General features: G+C 36.9%; 1 protein-coding gene across 2 annotated transcripts; it reads right to left on the bottom strand.

Annotated features, from left to right (window-relative positions):
- Positions 1-5,562: 5,562 nt before the first annotated feature.
- LOC118806034 (cytosolic phospholipase A2 gamma-like) lies at positions 5,563-22,999 on the bottom strand. Of its 2 annotated transcripts, none has more exons than XM_036567297.1 (15): positions 22,934-22,999; positions 20,265-20,308; positions 20,085-20,112; positions 18,462-18,573; positions 17,679-17,821; positions 15,733-15,934; positions 14,534-14,639; positions 14,307-14,447; positions 13,009-13,086; positions 11,879-12,034; positions 11,599-11,745; positions 11,026-11,112; positions 8,661-8,815; positions 7,190-7,355; positions 5,563-5,751 (listed from the first exon to the last, which is right to left on the bottom strand). In XM_036567297.1, the coding sequence occupies exons 3-15, from the start codon at positions 20,108-20,110 to the stop codon at positions 5,573-5,575; spliced, it is 1,698 nt and encodes a 565-aa protein (XP_036423190.1). In that variant the 5' UTR covers positions 20,111-20,112; positions 20,265-20,308; positions 22,934-22,999; the 3' UTR covers positions 5,563-5,572. The 2 variants fall into 2 exon arrangements, with proteins under 2 accessions (XP_036423190.1, XP_036423191.1); XM_036567298.1 differs by having other exon boundaries at positions 18,462-18,570.
- Between the last annotated feature and the right edge of the window lie 943 nt (positions 23,000-23,942).

Raw genomic sequence — 23,942 nt, 5'->3', positions numbered from 1 at the left:
CAGTTGCTGAGTTCAAAGTATGTCAAATTATGTTAAATTCCACACTGAGTACAAAATTCTGCTACTGACATATAAAGCTCCGAATGGCCTCAGCCCTCAGTACCTGAGTGAACTTATCTCTTATTATGAACTGTCACACCTGCTTAGATCACAAGATGCTGGCTCTCTAGTGACTAGAATTAATTAAGCTGCATCAGGAGGTAGAGTCTTTTCATACAAAGCCCCCCAGCTTCGGAATAACTTTCCAGTCAGTGTTCAGGACACAGTTTTTAAGTCTAGGCTAAAAACCCACTTGTTTAATCAAGCTTTCAGTAATTCGTGTTTCCACTCGATAGTATCATGAACATAGAGTATTATGGTAAACTGGGAATGTTAGTGCTGTAGTTCCGCTGCTCTCACAAGCTCACTCAGGTTTGTTGACTGTGGAGTGGAGGGGCGCTGACATCACAGGAAGCCCTCATGTCTCCACCAGGCTGTTTTTTTTTATTTTACTTTTGTTCTATATTCTATATTGTATGTTGATTTTAACATACAACATAGAACATAGTCTGTTCTATATAGTCTATAATCTGTTCATATTGCTCTTGTTTTGCTGACCAGAGTCTACCAGAGGAGTATGGGTTCCCCTCCTACTTCCACTTTTATTTTTTTTTTTTACTTATTCAAGTTCTTAGCGGGAATCAGGTCTAAGTAACTCTATGCATTAAACATATATTTACTGGTTAGAAGTTAGGAGAGAAAATGTAGGACTATACATGTAAGGTGTATGCCATGTGATACCAACATATGTTTCTCTGCTGTCTGCACAATGGATTGAAGGCACTGCATTAAAGTGATATCTGTACCCTTAGTGCCGAATTTGGAACATAAGTTGAACCAACAAATTCAGGAACCAGTCACATGCGTCCCATGGATACGTCTCAGGAAACATTATTGGAAAGGGGAAATTTTCCTCACATCAGATGTTTGTTTTGTTTGCAGATATAGATATGTCTAAAGTCAGCAGCAGGGACTTTCCAAACCAAATACCACATATTCTACCTCTAGTCAAAGTCACCCAAGGTATATTTGTTTTGTTGTTAAACATGCTCTCATGCACTTGCATACTAATCAAATGTGTTTTTTTTTTCTACTGAGAAATATAATATTCAGTGTCCAGTAGTGTATGGACAAAAATATAGACATTTGGACTTCAAATGTCAGTTGTTGAAAAATGAATACTTTTATCGTCACCATCATAACAAGACACAAAGCAAACACTGAACTTCCCTCTTTTGAACTTGTAATATGTTAATTTGTCAAAATCTTAGATTTCTTGGACCTAATTTCAATCTCCAGTGCACAGTGAACAGTCCAGTGGACAGTGAATGCTGAGTGTAAAGAGTTGCCCTTAATTTACAGTGAAAACAGCCTTTAAGTTATTAATTTATCATCAGGAGAAAAAGCTTTGATATTTAAATATATAAATATGTATTCAGTACTAACTGCATCCACACTTTGTTTTTATTACAGCTTCAATTCCTTTTCTGGAAATGTGCTTTCATAGAAAAAAATTGACTCAATAATTGCTTATACAGTGAGATTGAAATGTTATAGGCAAGGGTTTCTCAACCTGTGGGCCACAAAACACCTTCTAGCAGTCCGTGGGCCTGCACTCACGGGGAGACAGTCTTTCATAGTGGGCTGGTAGAGATGTATGAACAAAATACACTTGTGGGTGTTTCTCCTACCCTCCTACCTTCGGTGCAGACCAAATTCCCTGATAACAAATTGTAATATTTCGGCTTTGGATGGGTAGAAATGGGGTGAATTTTGCTTTTCTCACTTTCATAGATCCTCCAAGAACATCTTTTGCTGCCGTTTCAGGTAACAAACAGAAGGCTTGAGGTAGTGGGGGATAGCAACTGCTGCTAGACAGTGATTGGAGGGCTGGGAAAATAAGGCAGAGCTTCGCAGAGTGCATAATGCTTTTGATTGGCCATAAAGTGGTCCAAGTACTGTCCCCTGTAGAATACCATAAGTGGCAGAAGTGGGGACTGACTGCATCCCAATAGCTCTCACAGATTGCTTTTGATTATTTCAATAAGACTGAAACCATGACACTGCAAGGCCAGTAACATCCAAAAAACCCTTTTGAAAAGAGTCAAAATGTTTATAAAATGTAAAATGAGCTTGTAGTTGCGTAAGGACAACTTTACTTTAGTACTTTAATCTAAAAGACATCTTTTTTCCAGTCCAGTCTTCTGCCCAGACCAATATGGCAGTGACGTAGACACACAATCCAGCAGCCAATGAACTATCTATGTGTACGTGTCTACGGTTAGCAGTATATCCTTGGCTGCATTATCAGCAGAAGGGAGAAAGGCTTTCAACAGAAGGAATGAGTGCTGCGTTTTAAACCTGCCAATCTGATATTACATTTGAGCACATAGAGATGCATTCAGAGCATCTGGATTGCATGTAGCACCTGCCCCTTTGTCTGAGAATTAAAAAAAAGTTTCAAAGAATCTTTCTGATGAGCTCTAAATGCTTAATATTAACCTCTTAACATTCCAGGCTTATTACATACTAAGGCTTATTATTGATTAAAGTGTGCCATCTTGATATTAGTATCATACTGCATTGCTTCTATACTGTCAATGTTTTGTTATGACATTTATCAACAAATACAAACCCAATTCCAAAACAGCTGGGACAGCATGTGAAATGCTAAAAAACAAAAAGTAGTGATTTATAAATCTACCTTAAATGTATTTAAACAAAAACAGTACAAAGACAAGATATGTAATGTTTTATCTTACCAACATGTGCTTATTCTGAAATTGACGCCTGCATGTTCCAAAAAATTTGGGACAGGGCAATTTAAGATTAGGAATGCTGTGAAATATATATAAAAAAAAAAAACATTACTCAACAATCTGGTACTTCACCCTCTACAGTTCATAATAACCTCTAAAGTTTCTGGGAATCTTGAGAAATCTCTTTGTGTAAAGTGAAAGGCTGAAAACCATGAATGCCTGTGACCTTCGACCCCTCAGAGTACACTGCATTCAAAACCGGCATGCTTCTGTGATAGATATCACCACATTAATATTTTGACTAACCATTGCCAGTGCATACCGTTCACTGCTGTATTCTCAAATGAAAGTTAAAAATGTAAGTCCAAAGCTTGTTTGGGCTCAAGTTCGTCTGAAATGAACTGATGCACAGTGAAAACTTGTATTGTGATCTGACATGTATTGTGTGAAGTCAACTTTTGTGATTGTTTGTGGAAATAGACATTGTGTGCTCCAGGCCACAGAAGTAAGATCTTTCTCACTTCACAGAAGATCTTGCAGATTGTTACCAACGTAAAATTCAAAAGCTATGGACCGTCATGATGCAGGGGATATTAGTGGGTAACTTGCACATTTGTAAAAGTACATTAGAACTTACAAATCAATACTTTCTCTTGTCATTATATATAGAATGTCCCAGACTGTCTGAGCAACATACCTCACCAAATGTAAGCTAACATCACTGCAAGTTTTGAAGTTGATGCTGTACTGAAAGCAGCAGGCAAAAAAAAGATCAGACACGAGAAATGGCAACATGATTTAATACAATAATTAATTGCGTTTTACTGTGGACACAAACCAAACTGTACATGCCCTCGAGGGATAGTTTGAAGTTTTACACAGGTTTTGCACAGCACATTGTGGCACGGCGGGGAGAGGGGCCAACGCCCACTGACTGGGAAACCCAACGAGAGCTCAGAGACACACACACAAACACGAGCGCGAGTGAACTAAAGAGCTTTATTTACACATAATCAAGTGAACAGATTAAATCCAGTACTTTTTTCTCTCTTTTTAGTCCTCAGCTCTCTCTCCTGGTGTGTGGCATGCAGGTCAGCATCCTCCTCCCCTCATTAGCCACAGCATCAAAACAAGGGAGAGGGGCAGCTCGCACGTGTGTGGGGGTGTGGCCACGGCGGCTCCGTCTCTCCACCGCCACAACATATTAAGGATGGTATTACCCTAACTTAACCCTTTGCCAAGTCATGGGCTCATATGTGGGCCCAAAGTTCTATTTCACACTTTTATAAACTAAGAAAAGCTCCATTAGTTTGCTTTGAAGTCCCTGTAGTTGAGAGTCTTGGTTCATCAAAAAATGACAAAGCTTCATGGCATTTTAATCTAACCTTGACCCCTTTTGGAGTATGTCTTTATCCTGTGTACCTGTTTTCACAGCATACCAAGAAAGGAGACCGGAGAGAAAGCCTCAGTGCTATACTTTGGCAAATGCTAATGTGTTACCATGTGTGTTGCTCATGTGTGTGAGAGAAAGTTTGCAGCTGTAAAATGAATAGCGAATAACGAAATGCTCACCAACACATATCATCCATTTATTTTTTTGTTTAGCAGTAGCACAACAAGAACAGACACCACAAACACATAACCAAATGCTAATGGCAAAGCTCTAATCACAGCAGGCTTCCTTTAGAATTTCATCATAACACAGCACTGGAATGGTAACCAGAATCACACATGCCTAATGGAACGAAATTAAATGAATATTAATGTCAGACTCCTTTTTAACAAACCCACAATGCCATTACCACGGTTTGGAAACAACTGTTGCAGGGTCATATGGGAGCGCTGTTACTGTTATCTTCAGTTTTCTTTTTATTCCTGTACCATCCATCATTCTACCACAGCAAGTTCTTGTGAAATCTCTTGTGAAGTAAATAGTTCACGAGACATAATAAGGAATTTAACAAGCAATATTTATAGTAAAAAACACAAAATAGTGCTTATAAAAATCAAGAACATGCCAAGGGCTCTCATTAAGCCAAGCATTAATTTCAGTTCAAACATAGGCCCACAAATACAGCATACACACCTTATACAACAAGTAACTGACAGATATTGAGTTGTTTTTCAATTTCCAAAAGAAAAAAATCAATAGATTTTATTGACTATCGTGGACTTACTCGTTCTAGTTGAAATAATGTTTAGTTTATAAACCATTTATGATCCTAATCTTTTAATGAGACACCAACTGAACAATCACAAGTGCAAACAAGACTGAGAGACATAAACCACACTTTAGATTCGTTTAGACAAAACTGAAACAGTCATGGTTATAATTTTAATAGACAAATAGACAAATTTGCCCATTCTGTACTCTACAAAAGTAACTTCTACTTCATTACACACAAAATGATGATTATTTGTTATATGTCTGACACATAAAAGAACTTACTGTTATTTTGATGGCCCACTATAGATGCTTTATAGAGGCTCAGTCTATCTTTAATTAACATTTAACTAAATGTCTATTAACGGAACTTGAAAATAAGTGTGTAAGATTCTATAAAAACTTAATACTGACATTAACTTTGACCCTAAACTTATACCTACTCATAACCCTGACCATAATGTTGTAAATAAAAATCAATTGACTATCACCAGTAAGATTGTTAAGAAGTATCTGTAGATCATCTATAGGGGAACCTCAAAATAAAGTGTGACTGAACTTACTGACTATCTCTTTTTGAAATATTTATATTGATGTTATACTTCACTCATCACATCTTTCCATGCTTGGAAGTTTTCTTCTCTTCAGTTATGTTTTTAATCTCTTTGAGCAGTTTCTCCTTGTTGTTCTTGATGTTTAAAGCTGCTTTCTCCAGAAGTTTGGTGATCATTTCATGACTGTAGCTCATTTGAATGGTCTGATATGTTTTCTCCCACTTCTCAACTTCTCCTGTGGAAACAGACATTTACTGTTTAGAGCACTGCTGCATTTCTGTCACTTCACAATATACACAGTACAATCAGAGGGGAACCCTCAGGGCCTTCTAACTTCTAATTTCTAATCTTTATTCTATAGAATCATGCTAAACTCTATTGTCATTTATAGGATGGAAAGAAAAGAGTTAAATTCTTCAAATGCCGAGCAGAAAATTGACCAATCACGAATTATTTTTCTCTGTGGTATTCAGGTAAATATAGCCAGTTAGATTATAAAGGAGGAGACAGGTCACTGGTTGAAAAATGAATGGGAAATCTTGTAACACTCAATATGTCTGCTTATGGGAATTTTCCTGCCCTTCAAAAAAATGAGCCAGTCAGCTTGCTGTCAAAACCTCCCTTTCGTTGCAGAGATCTGCATATTTGCAGTAGCCAGAACAGGCTGAAAATTTGTGTTTTGTGTGTTATTTGCGCTGAATGCTGCAAACTATTTACACAGCTTTGGTCAAATATCAGCAGTGATTTCAAATATGTTTTTGAAACATTCATGTGGCTTTTAGTTTCGGTTTTATATTCAAAGAGTAAAGAGTCTGGTCTTGTATGAGTGGAAGTATCTGCCCGATGGGATTGCCAAGATGGCTGTGGAGTGGACAGACCTTCCTATAATGACTTTGGTATAACTAAATGAGCTCTCCTACTGGTGAACACTTCAAGAGCTAAAGAAATTTAACACATTAGATGAACTTTCACTGGCCTATAATAGGAAGTGGCAGAAGAATCAATTAGTCATGCTTTGATTTCCAATGGTGGGACCAATTTTGTTAGAAATAAACATTTCTTACAACATTCTGGAAGTCACTAACTGTATATGAATGGCAGTCTAATCAATGGGCTGTTAGAAATGGAAACTCTTTTAGAGCTCACTACTGAAAGAGCTACTGTGAAACTGCTACAGTAAAGTTTATATTAATATGTCTGTCACAAGCTTGAAGTAAAACATGGAATGTTGTATAGAAACTTCAAATGTCTGTGTTTGATCTAGAACTGCTCTTTTTCAAATGTTCTGTCCCACCTTAAATGCTACAGCAGTTACATTCTAGTGCCAACAAATTTTCCATTCCACCCTAAATCGCTGCAGTATTTACATTCTGGTGCATTTAGGCACTGCTGCATCATTTAAGGTGGAACAGAAAATTTAAACAAGTCAACTTCAGCTTAATCAGAAAGTGTTCATGAGAATCACCATTAGCTTAGCACTAAAAAACTACTGAAATCCTATAGGGCCACTGGCAAAGGTTAGCATTACTGTTGAGGTAGATTTTTTCCTCATGTTTTGGCCAAATTGAAGGCCTAACTCTAATAGTGACAGTTCACCACTGAGTGCAGGATACTAACATTACAGCAAAAACAATTATATACAAGAATGTTTATTTTCAGTAACCTGGAGTTACCTTTGCAGTTAACGGCATTGAAAAGAGGGATGTGGATCACAGTTGGAGCTTTGCTGTATCCTCTAAACACATAGAAGTCCTGTGGTTCTGCATCTTCAGCAGGTACAACAACTTCAGGGAAAGCAATGTGAAGATCTTTGCACAATTTAGCAGTTTTAACCACCGTCTGCAAAAAAGAACCAATTCTCTATTAAATATTAACTCCTGTAAATACACTGTGATACAGTACTATGAAAACAAGAAAATCTATTAACACGAATGAGTGGAATAGGGCAGAGTGTTGTTGAAATGTGAAGTATTGCTTTTGTTCATCTAAACTACATTTTTGTTAAATAAAACCAGTTAAATTGCTTTTACCACATGAAGTAATTGTTTTAGGTTGAACTGTCAATTTTCACTGTTGTCATTAAGTGACTGATTTGTTTGTCACTATGTACTCTATAGTCCATTAACACTTCTATTGAAAGCTGCCACAATTGTTCACTGTAATTTTAGTGATATATAGCTTAATATGAATAGCAGCTGAAATGCTAGTAAGTGTGGGAATAATGACAAATCAAATCTCTAGAGGAGCAGATTCCTGTAAGGTTCCTGCCAGGGATAAAGCACCTTTTAATAATACATATAGTGTGAAGACCTATTTAAAATACAAAATAGTAATAATATCTATTTGATTCTCTTGGGAAAAAGTCAGTAATTTCTCATTAAATGCTGTTTGTTTTTAATTTTCTAAACACCATATTACTACAAAAAGAGTTTAAAATCATAAAATCTTCACATTTGAATTGTAAACTTTCAACTTTGCAACTGATGTTGGCTGAACAATCAACAACAGTCATAAGTAAAAAAAATAGACTGCAATTTTTCCAGGCCAGGAAGGATTTTCCTGTTTTAACACACCACCTAAACCTGGGGATTAATAGACGAATTGAACCAAGGGTGTGAATTATTGCATGCTTAAAATGACACAGGGTAAAAAAAAAATATAGCAAACACTCCAACTATGTCAGTGTGTTAGCCAGCTATATCCTTGTGAAATTACAACACACTTTTTTTCACCTCATGCTTCAGTGCATTTTAAAAGGTAAATGTTATGTTTGTTGATCGTTAGTGATTTTATTAATGCATTCCTCACCAGGAAGCTGAGATATCCTCTCTGCTTTCCTTAATTTTGCTCTGATCTTTAATCTTGTAGTCATGCATGGGGTGCAGATCAGTCAAAATCAAGGAAAGAAGATAAGAAACATTCTTTAAACTGTTCTGAACCAGCCAAAAGTTCTTCTAACTCTTATTTCTAGTTTCTCAATTAAGGAATCAATTTGTTTCCTGCTCAGTTTCCCACTGACTCCGGCCTCTGAGATACGGACAGCTATGCGATCACTGGGGTTCAAACTCTCTATGTCCTAATGTTGAGTTGAATGAAATCTAGTGTGTGTGTGTGTGTGTGTGGGCATGCATGCATGTGAAGTACCTCAAAGGGATTTCCTGCACTGTTGTCAAGGGAAATGATGAGGTCGATGTCTCGTTCTTTTCTCAGCACTGAGAAGTAGGGTGAGTTGAGTAACACTCCAGCATCTTCGTATTCTCTCGTCTCTGAGTTAAGGATACTGGGGTCGATGTCTTTCTCTAATAACACAGGAACAAACAATACTTTATAATATTTTAAAACAGAAATATTTTTTTTCTCAGTTTTTAAATTTTTTTTTGATTTTTGGAAGTCATCTGTGTTGAATGGAGGGTGAGCTTTAATTCAGCTTTTGTAGACTGTGTCTTAATCTAGGATTCTCTCATCTGTGATAAAAGGGTTGTTTTCTATATTCGAATGAGAAGACAGGGTAGGGGGCTTCATTGCGCTGTTGTGTATAGTTCAAAAAAGGCTGCAGTGGACCACAGCATTGTGAGACGGTCTAGCGTCACACAGCAGAGCTGTAGAATGCATATGAACAAGCTCAAGTTCATTGTTCCACTCTACTCATTTACATTTAATGAAATAAAACTTTCAGCATCACTAATCACATTTTATAACCAGCTAACTACTTTCATTAACTCGCTGTTTTCAAGCTGAATGATATGACGTGAAAAAGGACTAGGCTAGTAATGTTAGCGGAGGTAACAAACCCTTCGCTGTGTACACTGGAGGCTACATGTGATCTACTTTGGCTTTCTGTTGTCTCAATATGGTACTAATTTTATGTACTAATATTGAGTAGTGCACTCAGAAACTGAACAGTGCTCAGCCACTGATCATGATCAAACAGGATGTTTCCTAGTGTTATGGGTTTACATTTACAGCCCTTTTTCCATGTGTATGGTGTTTTACTAATGATGCATTCTTGCTGACTTAGTAAACACATGGGAAATTAGCATTATTAGACAGCCTAAACCAACACTAGAGACAAGAACTGACTCTGCGGAACTGACTCTTCTAAGAAAATCCCAACAGCCTTTTGAACAACAAAAGCTTTTTTGAAAGAAAAATACACCAACATAGCAGAGACTACAAATTTACATGACCGTTTCTCAAAAGGAATATACAGCAACAAGCAACACATATGTGAACTAGAAAATAAAATGCAGATTTTTTAGAAAGAAACGGGTAAGAATTTGCCTGCTCTCTTTTTACTTTCTGTCTATCTTTCTTGGCTCTCCTTTGAAATCTCAATTTTGGTTTCATTTTAATAAGGTAAACCTGGTGAACAGCCATGAACTGCCATCTATTCCCAACAATGTACCACAGACACGATAGATATGCGTGCTGGAGAATCAAACTTTTATTTTTGAGGCAGTTGGGGAGGGCGTCAGGGGGGATAATGTTAACAACAGGTAGATAAGCAGAACTTAACCCCTTAAAATCCAAGGCTTATTACATACTAAGGCTGTCTTCTGTCACATCATCAATAAACACTAGTGACCCAGTGCCATTGGAAGCCATGCATACTCATGCCATCACACTGCTTCCACTATGTTTTACTGAGGATGTGGTGTGCTTTGGATCATGAGCCGTTACAAGCCTTCTCCATACTTTCTTCTTCTCATCATTCTGGTACAGGTTGATCTTAGTTTCATCTGTCCAAAGAATGCTGCTCCAGAACTGGGCTGGCAAAGTCTAATCTGGCCTTTCTATTTTTGAGGCTGATTAATGGTTTACACCTTGTGGTGAACCCTCTGTATTTGCTCTCATGAAATCTTCTCTTTATGGTAGACTTAGATACTGATACACCTACTTCCTGGAGAGTGTTCTTCACTTGGGTGGATGTTGTGAAGGGATTTTTCTTTACCATGGAAAGGATTCTGCAATCATCCACCACTGTTGTCTTCTGTGGACATCCAGGCCTTTTTGAGTTCCCGAGCTCACCAGTGCGCTCTTTTTTTCCCAGAATGTACCAAACTGTTGATTTGTCCACTCCTAACATTTCTGCTATCTCTCTGATGGATTCCTTCTTTTTTTCAGCCTAATGATGGTCTGTTTCACTTCCATCCAGAGCTCCTTTGACTGCATGTTGTGGGTTCACAGCAACAGCTTTTAAATGCAAATGCCACACCTGGAATCAACTCCAGACCTTTTACCTGCTTAATTGGTGATGGATTAATGAGGGAATAGCCCATGCAACCCATGAAATAGCTTTTGAGATAACTGTCCAATTACCTTTGGTCCCTTGAAAAAGAGGCAGCTACATATTAAAGAGCTGTAATTCCTAAACCCTTCCTTCAATTAGGATGTGAATACCCTCAAATTAAAACTAAGGAGTGCATCTGTGTGTGTGTGTGTGTGTGTGTGTGTGTGTGTGTGTATTTATATAGCACATACTTCATTTTAATTCTAGTCAATTTCCCACCTTTCATTTTGTAGAGGAAGTCATAAGTTGTCCCCCAGGTCCAGCTCGCAAGCAGTTCCAAAGATCTTACAATGGCCCTCCACATATCTGACAAAATAAGATTAAATGAAAAAAATGAGGCTGACTCCAGATTTCTAATACAGTCTGGGTTTAGACTACAATAACTAGTAAAGACATTAAAAAGATTCTCATGCCATTTAAAGAAGGATTATTGCACTGCATTAATAATCATATACAAAACATGACATCACAGCAGTTACACCAGTTTTTAAGACAAAAGGCAGAGAATAACTGAATGTGTCTCTTATTATAAACTTATAGGATAATACTAGTTAACTGAAACACAAAACACTGTCAGGGTTGTAATAATAAAACACAGAGCTAAAATGCATTTGTGTCAGGCACAGCCATCATCGGAGCCCGGGGGACAAGCACCTGGCACAGCATGCAAATGTATAAATCTGTTTCAGGAAAAGGCACAGAGCACAGGCTTGTGATTTAGTATAATTTAATCAGTAGAAGAGTCTGGAGTGCATTGTTTTGAAAATGTATCAATAGAAGGGTTCCACTCACCAAACCGAGACCCCAGCCCCTGAAGCTTTTCTTTGATAAAACTGTAAACACGCTGGGTGTAATTCTTTAACTCTGTCTCTGAGATTTTCCCTTCTGATGTTGTCTTCTGTAGATCAAAGGTCAACCTTACGATTCCATCACATTCATCTAGGCAAAAACAATCATATAAAATAAATACATATAATGATTTAAATGTGTGTGTGTGTGTGTGTGTGTGTGTGTGTGTGTGTTGGGGGTAGTTATACTGTCATGTGTTATAAAATATGTTGATGAATACAACCTTTTGGTAGGTCCTCTATGGTACGGAGGTCATTTGTAGGATCCTCCCCTCTTAACACACAAAGATTCAGGTTCACAAGTGCTAAGAGTGCCTGCTGACCTTCCCTCAGATCTGTTGTTCGTACTAAATGTCTTTCTTCTCTGCTTCCACGTATGTCTATTTTAGGAAAAAATAATGAAAGAAGTGTAAAGAGACACTAACTTTAACCCTTTCCTTTCTGAGTAGAAAGCAAATACAACAAACATACCATTTAAACTAAGAGAATCAGCTCTTTACAATGAGGTAAAGCTGAGTATAGCATTTAAAACCCATTTCTGTGCAAGATGGAGAAACACAGAATGTGTGAAACATTGCTTATTATTTTGTGACTCATTTAACATAAAAATCAGAATAAATGGATCATCTAACATTCAGAACTTACAGTAAATTTAGTGATGACTGACATAAATTATTAATCACTAATTTCAAAATCCATCAAAACATCTGCTACAATAACAACAGCACCATACTGGCATTTTATTTTAAATCTCATATTGTATAAAAAGTGGGTGGTTGTGTCACGCATCCCTCCCATCCTCTGAAGCCTCCTTGTACTCCATTTCCCAGAACCAGCTGGGGAATTACCTGACTCCTGACCCTTCCTTACGCTTCAGTCATCGCTCACAGTCTCCTGAATATTGATTGGTTCACCTGTTGCCTATAGTTAGTGTTAGTATAAAGCTGGGCTTTTAGCTTTAGTCATTGCTTCTTTTCACAGCGCTACTGAGCGTTTCATTCCCTTGTTGTGCATTTCTGGTTCTGACTGTATTCCTGTTTTTCGACTCTGCCTTTTTGCCTGACCCATTTTGAACTGTTTGCCGGTTGTTTTGTTTGTGTTTTTGTATTTTGTGTCTTTTTTGGACCTGTGCCTGTGTATTGACTACGGTTCTGGATCTCGACTCAAACAGTAAAGCCTCTCTTTCCCTTTTTACCCATGAGCATCTGACTCATTCTGTCACATTACAGGTTGACTATGGTCGGTGGTTGAAGGTTGCACAACATAACCTGATTTAGTATCCAGTAACTAAAAGAGTTACACTCTGTAAAGGAGGAATAAATGAACAGATTAATAAACTGAGAGAGCTTCATACCTTCAATCTGCTGTTTTAGTGCCTCATAGAGGTATGTTTTGTTCTCTGCCATATCCGCGATGGCACTGCCACAGAGACCTGTACAAATTCCAAAAAGAAAAAGAAGAAAGAAACAGTCAGCCAGATTACAGCACTGAGAAAGCTCTGAGAGAAAACGTCAGTGTCTTCACAACATGACTACAAAACCGAACACACTTTTCCTGGCCTTGACTAGTTACCGTGCTTTGTGTGAAGGCATTCCAAGCCTGTTGTTGGTGGGCAATAAGGATTGTGTTATGAGCTAATGTCACCTTTTTCACAGAGAAAAGGCTGGAATTTCAATGAGACGTTTCAGACAGCTAAGAAAAGTGGTTTCTGTGGGTGAGTGTTACTCCCTCTGGTGTGTAGGCTGCTCTAGGCCTTATAACTTTGCAGACTGTTTGCATGAATAAAAAGCTATTGACCACACTAAAGAAAGGGAAAAAACAGACAAGCATAGTTGGTCCACTTTAAAGACAAATGCAGTCATACACAGAATAGCATAAAATGTGTCAACTCTGCTGTCTTTTGGTATTCTTTGTCTTTTGGTACTGTTGTATTCTGCTATTTTTGTTTTTGTTATTGCTCCAGTAGAATTTTGATGTTAGTGCTTGTAATGTTTTGAACCATTTTAGTTTGATTGAGATCTTGAATAAGCAGTTAACCTTCAGTAGTATCGTCATTTTAATTGTGGTAGTGAGACACATTATAGAAATTTGTAAGGTCATCCAGCAATTAATGAGATCTTCTGTTGTTTTAATAATGGCATGACGTTCAGTTGGAATAATTCAGACAGGCTGGAGGAGTATTTTATTTTGGTTTGTGAAATTGTTCATAGTGAGAGGCAAAGGATGATTCTGGGATGCAACATTCCAGTCAGACCTACATATTGGCAGTATTGCAGATTTAGTCAGATACTTGAAAAAAATGGTGAATTCTCTTGGTAACTTCTTTGATAGATTTTGTAGGGTTTTTTCAAAAAGAGTAATGCCTTATTTGTATATAGACTTATCTTGTGAGTGCTGTTTTAGGATGAGATGCCAGGGGTTTGCTAGGGGTTCCATACTGATGAGAGTGGACATCCTTATAGAGTACCACAAAACAGTGCAAAGATTTATGAAGTTATATCATTAGTAATGATAGATGCCATGTGGAGTATAATATTTTTATCCAGTGTATAAAAGATTTTCCAAAGCCAAATGTATGTAACACACAAAAAGATTCCCAATTTACCTTGTTACCGGATTGTGTTTTTTTTTTTTTTTCATTTGATGTGTTACCTCGTAAGAACAGCATATCTGTCTCAGGCTGCTTCTTAATCTCCTTTCCATTCTCAAAATGACTTCCCAAACAGGAGGAATCCACAAAGACTCCAGAGAGAGAATAACCTGACTCTTCTGGAGTGATCTCAAACCAGACATCTACAAACAGAATTTATTGTAAGTTTTCCATGTTATGACATACACACACACACACACACACACACACACACACACATGAAAATTACCTGCATTCAGTCTATCATATTTACACTGCTTGTCAATCACAGTGTAAATGGGATACGGGTCATTGGTGTAGTTGCCTCTCTGCTCTGAGAGTCTGTGTTCATCTATCTGTGAAATACAGAGAATACAGACTGTTACAGTAACATCCTGAAATCTGAGACCACTAGTGAAAATGCTCCTATTTTTTTTCCAATTTAATACACATATTTTCATTACATGACCACCAAAACAATTTGAGTGAAAAGTAGAATTTTTGAAATTTTAATATGAATTTCAAATTTTTTAGTATTTGGTATGCCCCCCCTTTGGCATTAATGGCAGCAAGCACTTGAGTTGTCTTGGACTCACAAGTTTGTGCAAAAGATGAGTAGATCACATGCGAGGGTATCTCATGTGAATACAGTAACTTAAAAGTAACTGCAAGCAATGCTGTGTTTAAAGGAAAGAGACAAAACAGCTAGAAATCGCTGGCTAGTCTGTAGTTTATATAGCACGTATGTTAGGTAGCCAGCATATTAGCTAATCTAGCTGAAGTGTTAGTGCGATTTAAAAGGGTGTGAACTGTAACTTACTAAAACTTATAATAGGTTAGCTACTGTGCAAGCTAACATACTTGTGATCTAACGTGTGCTAGCAAAAGCTGAAGTGCATTTACAGAGGACTTTCTGCCCAACAGACTAAAGTGTTTTCTATAATAAAAGCAATGCCAGATCTGCCTAATGAATTACTTACTGCCAGCTGGCCCCCTAACAAATTCTAGGTTATTACTGTACCATTATGTTGTCTAAGATGCTTGAGCATGACAAAACATAGACATGGTTTACCCCTTTTACACCAGTGGCTTTGACTTTATTTGTTAATCCAGATTTAGATTCTCAGGCTGTGATTAATCTAGGTTTAGATACTCAGACTTATGACTTACAGTGACGTTACCGGCCCACTATGAACTACGGTCTCACCCTGAGTACAGGCCCACCGACCACTAGGGGATGTTTCGTGGCCCACGGGTTGAGAAACCCTGGTTTAGTACCTATTAAACCTGAAACAGTCTTTCTAAACTTCACTAATATACTTGCAGCACAGGTGTATGCCATAAGTGAAATATTAAAATCTTTAAATTTCGTATTATTTTTTGAAACTGTGTTCTGTGATTTGTTTGGATTTGTATGAGAGTATGAGAAGAGATATAAATTATTCTTACCTCCTTCACCATGTTAGACACAATCAGCGCTGCCCACACATCTGTCATGCTGAAGTTGTCTTTTTCTGTATAGTATTTCACCAGTTTTTTACCCATCTCTGAACAACTGACTTTGCCTTCAGCAAGCCTTCGGACAATGTTATCTTTCAGAGTCTCCAGTTTGGTGGACCAGTCTGGTTCTTCATATAATGATGCCATGCACCTTCAGAGAACAGATGGACAAGACAGTGTTGTAATAACAATAATAATAATAATAATAATAAGAAGAAGAAGAAGAAGAAGAAGAAGAAAAAGAAGAAGAACTGATGTTATCAATAATCAATAGACAAAGATGCAAAATTACCAAAAGGTAACCCCTTAAAATCCCAGGCTTATTACACACACACGCATGCGTGCACACACACATATATTATCTAAGCCGCTTATACTTCTGGGTCGCGGGGGTGCTGGAGCCTGTCCCAGCAATCATTGGGTGGAAGGCAGGAAACACTGGCTGAGCTATGTTTAGGTTATAAAAGTGTGTAATACAACTTTGGGCCTGCTGGCAGCCCCTGGCCATTTAAGTGGTTAACAAGTTATATTTTTACACTGGACCTGTTCTGATTAAAGATGGATTGGTCTATTTATTTGTTTTATTACTAATAAAAATGATGTAAAAAATGTATTACTAAAAAAAATTGTGTAAATTTGTACAACATGATAAGTGTATTATGTGTCTGAGAAAAACTGTTTTTAAAACTGTAGAGTTAGGCAGAGGTTTAATCTGTGTTTAGACTGACCTTTTGTCAGTTATTTTGTAAGACCCTTCCCTACACCACATTACTCTGCCCCCATTTCTGTTTGTTCAGCTCAGAAAACTTGCTAGAATCTGGTTAATGACCTGCCCCACCAGGCTATGGTACTGTGGGGAAAAACATGATGCGCTGCCAAAAAACTTAACAACAAACATGCTACAACAAAAAACTACATTGGAAGCGCTTTTCACCAATGGAATTCTTCCATGAGAAGGGGATAGAGTTGGATACAGAATTAGCGTCGTTCCTCCTGGATAGGTATGAAAATCTTTACCACTCAAAGATCTAAGTAATAATGTTTTGGATGAACCATTGTGTTCATAGGTGTGTAACTTCACTCTCCTGGACAAAAGATACATGGAAGTTTGATGCTTGTTCTGGCCAAATGCCATTGCTATACAAAGAAGTATTTGGAAGGTAATGAGATAAAAAAGAACTCTGAATAAAAATCTCTCTGAATAAGTGAATTATAATGGCTTATCCTGTAATTTTAGTCCATTCTTTAGCAAGCAGTGATTGTAATGGGGTGCTCTAAACAAAAATAATCCATCACTAAATTTAATTCCCAATCCAGCCCTGCAATTAAGTAATTCTTAACAACATGTGATTGAGAAGGCAGAGGTCATGCAGTGGTAACTAGGCAAAGTAGTCTAGCTGGTGCTAGTTAAAACTAAAAATAATGAAAAGATTTTTCTGTTTTCAATATTACTTTGACACACCATCCACTCAAGAAGTACACAGCTCTTGTTAGCTCTAGTGTTAGTGCAACCTCATTAGCTTTTCTGAAGGGGTATGTTTTTAAAGGTACACGAGATGCTAAGTATTCATTTGAGGTAATTTTTCTTTTACCCTGCAGTTGAGTTCATGTTTGTGTATAATGAAAAGTTAATATTTGTTGATAAGCTCATTTGGTCTCTTCCCAACGATTCTTCTGATATCCGTTCATTAACTTTTCCAGATATTTGAATATCTAAATTGGTCTGAAAGGCTATCTTAAATATGTATTTTCTAGCCTTTTTATTATTATTACTGTCTTATATTAACACCATGAAGCACATAAACCAAATCATAAAGTCTAGATATTTATAAATATGTATAGTCCAAATTAATGGACCTAAATAAGTAATTGAAATATCTGTTTTGTATCAGTACCAGGTAGATCCTGAAACTCCACACAGGTACATGATGCAGTCCAGGAGTCCATCTTCTTTCAGCTGACTAAGTGATCCCAGCAGTCCAACCATAGCTCTCAAACCTCCACCAGAGCCCAGCACTGCGATGTTAGGTACCTCATCCTGCCATCATTGAAACACAAATCCTAAATACAACCCCATTTCCAAAAAAGTTGGGACGCTGTGCAAAATGCAAAATGCAATGATGTGCAAATCATTTAAACCTTATATTTAATTGAAAAAGTACAAAGACAACATATCAGATGTTGAAACTGAAAAATGTTTTTGTTTTTTGAAAAATATTCTGAATTTCTAAAATGTGATGTAGAATGAAATGTGTTGCTAGATGCATATAATAATGCAGTTGTTCATAATGCATCTGGTATTGAGGAATCTTACAAACTCAAATAAGGAATTATCTATAACAATTATAGCATTGCACTAAACTACAGTAGTATACTATATACTGTAGTATGATGTATTGTAGTATATTATAGTAGAAGTGCTTGTCTTTTAGCTGCTGGGATGCATCTCCACCATCAGAACTCACAGCTCTTTTAGAGAGAATTTCTTCTTTCTGTATATTAATGCCTCTTCATTTCAAATTAGCCAGTTTGAGGGTGATATAATTTAAATGGAAAGTCATAGTAACTCACAAAATAAAGCCAGCTGTGCTAACTAAATTTTAGTACATGCTGCAGGTTTTGCATGCTCCTTAGTAAATCTGGCACTAAAGCTTACATATTAAAAAAATATGATTTACCTCACTGCAGAATATTCCAAGCTGCTTCAGGCACTGTAGAACAGTCTCTCTCCTTTTGGCCAAATGCTTTTTCTCAGCTTCATTCAGAGAGTGACCAATTCTCACTTCGCTGTTACACACACAGGAGTGGTTTCAATACAAGTGTGTAATAAAAGACATAAACAGTTAATACCTTTCATTTATCTGTGACAGCTGCATGTACTGAGATTCAAGTGTTTCACTGTTAGTTTTCTACATCACTGACTAGCTTGACTTAGTAGAACCAAACTTCTTTTCTAAATCAAAAAGATTCAAGCTTAGCCACAGTCATTGTAAAACGTTAGGCAGAAGCACACAAAAATTAATTTCAAATACTTGCAGTACAACAAACAGTGGAAAAAAAAAAAATGTTGTAGGAACCATGCCAACCAGTAGGTGTCACCACCACCTGAAATGCTCAAAGCAAGCTCCCCTCAAACAGGCGTGTCCAGTAGCAGGTGTTAAAAGACCTTTCCCAACAATTCTTCTTTCTCTCCAGCCTTTCTCTCATAAAAAGGGTTAGACCTCTAAGAGAGAACCCCTCCTCCGTTTGACCTTTTTCCATTGTCTGCACCACATGGACAGTGCAACAGAGAACAAAGGAACCAGTAGGCCTATCTTGGACTAGTTTAACTATTTCAAGTTAATTCAAGTCACTGTAGCCTAAGCAGCTGATCAGCTGATTGAGAATACTCAGTCAAGCTTGTGAAAGGTGGTCAGAGGCCTTGTTAAAGTGAAGTCATCAAGTCTTTAATTTGAAACTGCAGACAAGACTCTTTGTCTGGATCAACTTCCAGAGAATTCGACTTATTTCCAGTATTCCCAGTACCCTGGATGACATCAACTTTCATCCACCAAGGGACAGTGAGAATTATTTGGAAATAAAACGTGTTTGAATCTGATGATCCTTTTTGGGAAATACTACATACATAAGACAAAATTTGGTAAATTTAAGCCTCACCTCAGTGTTTTAAATGTTTTCTTAGTTGAATTTTATGCCTTAGCAGTAAAAAGCTATGTCTACTAATAGGTATATGAAGGAGTTAAGTTTGCTGGAAGAATGAAATTGTTCATTATAGTTATTTTGTTTTGTCCTTTTCCTTGTGTTTAGTTGATGTTGTTGAATGTATACGTCTGTTGTGATCTTTAATATGGATGTCCTTATTTGTAATGTTATATGCATGGTAATTAAAAAAGAAAGCTCTCTCTTACTCATTGGCACACAGGCACTCTCTATCTCTCTCGCTCATGCGCATGCAGGCGCTCTCTAGCTCTCTCTGAATCATGAGCATGCAGGCACTGTCATTCAAGCTCTCTCATTCACGCATACACATTTCATTTCATATTTCTTTTATTTTCAAGTAGTCTGTTTTGACATCATTGAAATACTGTTTGCTGAGTAAATCAGAAATCATATTCATTGGTACTACTTTCATTAGTTAGAAATTACAGATATTTGAAATTTGATTATATATATAATGCATAAATTATGAGACTGATTTATGAAGCATGACATATTATGTAGCAAACCCCCCCTACATTGTTCATAATTACAAACTCTGACATTCTCTAGCTGAACAATCATTTTAAAAAGGCAAAAATTACCTTTCAGAAATTCTGCTCTTGTCCATCTCTGAAGAAATGGGGTAAAAAACAAATGTGAGAAATTATAATTTTGTAAACACATTTCTTTCTCCATTAATGTAGTGCAGTAATTCTGCAACACAAGAGTTGATGTTGTGTTGCAACAAGTTGCATTCTTGTTTGATATAGTGTCATACTTACTCAAATTATGCAAGGTAAGCGTTAAGGAACACTTCACCACACTGCTGTACAGTATAAAAAAAGAAAACAGGATCATTATACTTTACTCACTTACAGGAGAGAAAGTGAAACTTAGCAGAGCAGAGCAAACTTTCCAGTAAATTGTTGATTGAGAGACTGGTGTGATGGTAATTACATGACCCATTACTCATAATATAAAATCTACTAATAAATTCAAGGGTACAACACTGCCAAACTTGTTGAGTCCAGAGATCAACTGTGAGAAGAATTTCTCATAAATAAGCAAAAATGAGATTTTATCTTTATGACGGAAATCTGGCTTGATTCAAACAGAGCAGCTTTTCTTTATTTAAACCACTCCATAGATTTACAGCCCCATTTCCAAAGTAGTCGAGACGCTGTGCGAAATGTTAATAAATACTAAATACTAAAATACTATGAAAATACTACAAAGACAACATATCAAATGTTGAAACTGAGAAATTTTATTGTTTTTTGAAAAATATATGGCAATGTTGAATTTGATGCCAACAACACATTCCAAAAAAGTTGGGACGGGGGCATGTTTACCACTGTGTTCCATCACCTCTTCTTTTATCAACGCTCTGTAAGCATTTGTGAAATGAGGAGACACTGCTGTAGTTTTGAAATTGAAATGTTTTTTTCATTCTTGTTTGATATAGGATCTCAGCTGCTCAACAGTTCGGGGTCTCTTTTGTCGTATTTTTCATTTCAACGTTTTATCAGTGGGTGACAGGTCTGGACTGCAGGCAGGCCAGTTTAGCACCCAGACTCTTTTAATATGGAGCAATGCTGTTCTAATACACGCAGGATGTGGTTTTACATTGTCTTGCTGAAATAATCAAGGCCTTCTCTGAAAAAGATCCAGTGTGGATGGCAGCATATTTTCCCAAAACATGTATATATCACTCAGCATTAATGGTGCCTTTACAAATGTGCACGTCACCCATGCCGTGTGCACTAATGCACCCCTATACCATCATGAATACTGGCTTTTGAACTGTGCACTGATAACAAGCTGAGTGGTCTTTAGCCCAGAGGACACAGTGTCCATGATTTCCAAAAAGAATTCCAAATGTTGATTTGTTGGACCACAGTTGGACACTTTTCCACTTCCCCTCAGTCCATTTTAAAAGAGCTCAGGTGCAGAAAAGGTGGAAGGTTTTTTCTTTGCATTTTAGAGTTTGCATTTGTGAATATAGCGATTAACTGTTTTCACAGACAGTGGTTTTCAGAAGTGTTTCTGAGCTCATGCAGTGATTTCCACTAGAGAATCTTGTTTTTAATGCAGTGCCGCCTGAGGACCCAAAGATCATGGTCAGCAAATACTGGTTTCTGGCCTTGTCCCTTGCATACAGAGATTTCTCCATATTCTCTGAATCTTTTTTTGTTATTATGTACCATAGATGATGAAATCCCCAACTTCTTCTACTTGCTATTTTATGTTGAGAAATTCAACATTCTGGAATTGTTGCATTATTTGCTTGTGCAGTCTTTCACAGAGTGGCGAACCCCTCCTCATCTTTACTTCTAAAAGACTCAGCCTCTCTGAGATGCTCTTTTTATACCCAATCATGTTACTAACCTGTTGTCAATCAACCTCCAGGTGTTTTCTGTTGTTGGCTTCAAATTCAAAATATATTTTTTTAAACAAACAATAAAATTTCTCAGTTTCAAATTTGATGTGTTGTCTTTGTTTAAATGATTTGTACGTCATTGCATTTTGTTTTTATTTACATTTTGCACAGCGTCTGAACTTTTTTGGAAATGGGGTTGTATATCATCTCTCAGCTACTTGTCATATGTCATTTGGTATTTTTTGCATCCTTAAAAAAGCCTGTCTATAAGATCAAGAACCAGTCCTGTTTACCTTCAAATGAATATCACTTTTTAAAAAGAAATCTCTGTTAGTCTAATTGTCAGTGTTTGAGTTATAATGAATGTAATAAATTATAAAGTTGTTTATAATGTCCATTAATGTGACAATAAGGCTTTTGAGAATACCTCTAAAAATATTTTACACAGTTTTTTGAAATGAGGCATGTTTTCAGATTTCAACATTACTGATATCAGGCCTTTACTGAGGTAGCACAACCTTAATTCTTTCAACTTCAGGCCACTTTTACATCAGAATAAAGAATATACAATCCTTATGTAAAATAACAGAAAACACAGGATTTACATAGGCTATTTCATTGTAAAACATTTCAAATATTAGTGAATTAACTTATTTACTTAAGTTAGTATTTTCTTAGTTCTTGCTTTTTCACATATACTGGTCTTTCATATTGCTATTATTTATATATTTCATCAGTTGTTTATTGTGAATTTTTGCTTTTTTACATAAAGACACATTCTTTAATGTTCTTTTTGCCTTACTCTGTTTTATTTATGGTGTTTTGCTGTTTTATTTACACCTGCACTACAACCTGAATTTTTAAGCATGAAAGGTAAAAAAATAACAAAGTTATTTAACAAGGCAAAAAGAGTACAATAAATATCTAAACTGTTCTATATCTAAATTGGATTTGCAGTAATTTATCTGAAATAGAATATTTCCCTAATTAATCTAAGTAATTACTAATTATATAACTGCTGTACTTAGATATCTACTGTTGGCATAAAATAACTTAATGAGAAGTACAAACCTGCACTTGGAGATGCTGAAGTCCTTGTCAAATGTGAGGGCTTTAAAGAAACTATGAATTTATAGTGACTGAGCTTTGGGGCATGGCATAGCGAAAAAGGAAATACTTGATATTGGACTGGGGCAGAATGTCACATGGGGCAGGGTGGGGGGTTTAAGAGAAAAAGTTAGCAGTTACCAAGAAACTGGTCATCGGAAATGAGTGTAACTTTTGTAAACATGCCAATCTGATATGAAGTTATATACACAACTTTGAGAATGCTGAGTTACATTCAGTGAGAAATTATGGGTGTAGGAGGAAAACAGATCAGAAAAATCAGAGAAGTAGATGATGTTGCAAAGACATTGCACCACCAGTGCTGTTGTGACACTAACGCCTATGTGAATGCACAGTGGATTATATAATTGTAAAAGAGGAAAAAGGGCAAGGACTTAAATGTTTTCTCTAGGTAACGTGTTTTTTTATTATTGCAAGTTTGTTATCCACATTCAAAACCTCAGTTAAAAGTTGGTTGCTGGGTTGGACACTAGGGCGAGCTCTAGAAACTCTATAGGGACTGGGCTAACCCTCATGAGTCAAAGAGGAAATGGCCTGTAAACCCTAAAGCTACATTTTTTACAACTCTCCCTTTGTTCTCCTTATTTCAAGGTCAGTAACACTGAGTTCCTGTTGTATATGTGCATCACACTGTAAAGTTGTGAAGATCATTTACTTTTGTGAATCCTGTAGAAATATGTTGAATATATGTCAAAAATAATAGTTTACATTAGTTGGGAATGTGGTGGCTAACAGCTTGCACCAATGCTACCTGACACCTCACCTCATCAGATACTTGTATACCATGGCCAACGCTGAGAGAAAGACAGTTGCTTGGAACATCAAAAAAAGCCTGCATGCCCTCACAGCCAGCGAATTGTATAGCGTAGCTGAAAGCATTAGTCAGGTTACAGATGGGGACTTGAGCGCTTTAAACGCTTCTGTGAAGAGAGCTGTTTTGTGATTACATGTA

The sequence above is a fragment of the Colossoma macropomum genome, unplaced genomic scaffold (genome assembly GCF_904425465.1).
Source record: "Colossoma macropomum unplaced genomic scaffold, Colossoma_macropomum, whole genome shotgun sequence".
NCBI lineage: Eukaryota > Metazoa > Chordata > Actinopteri > Characiformes > Serrasalmidae > Colossoma > Colossoma macropomum.
The sequence above is the reverse complement of the archived record's forward strand: the minus strand, read 5'-3'. Positions and strand labels throughout refer to the sequence as shown.

Bases quoted from the DNA above. Each gene is read 5' to 3' on its own strand.
- LOC118806034 (XM_036567297.1), bottom strand. From the start codon at position 20,110: ATGGACAAGAGCAGAATTTCTGAAAG. The intron at 15,935-17,678 runs GTACTGATACAA...TGTTCTCTGAAG, and splicing joins GGAGTTTCAGGATCTACCTG to GTGCATGGCATCATTATATG. The intron at 5,752-7,189 runs GTAACTCCAGGT...CTGTTTCCACAG, and splicing joins CAATGCCGTTAACTGCAAAG to GAGAAGTTGAGAAGTGGGAG.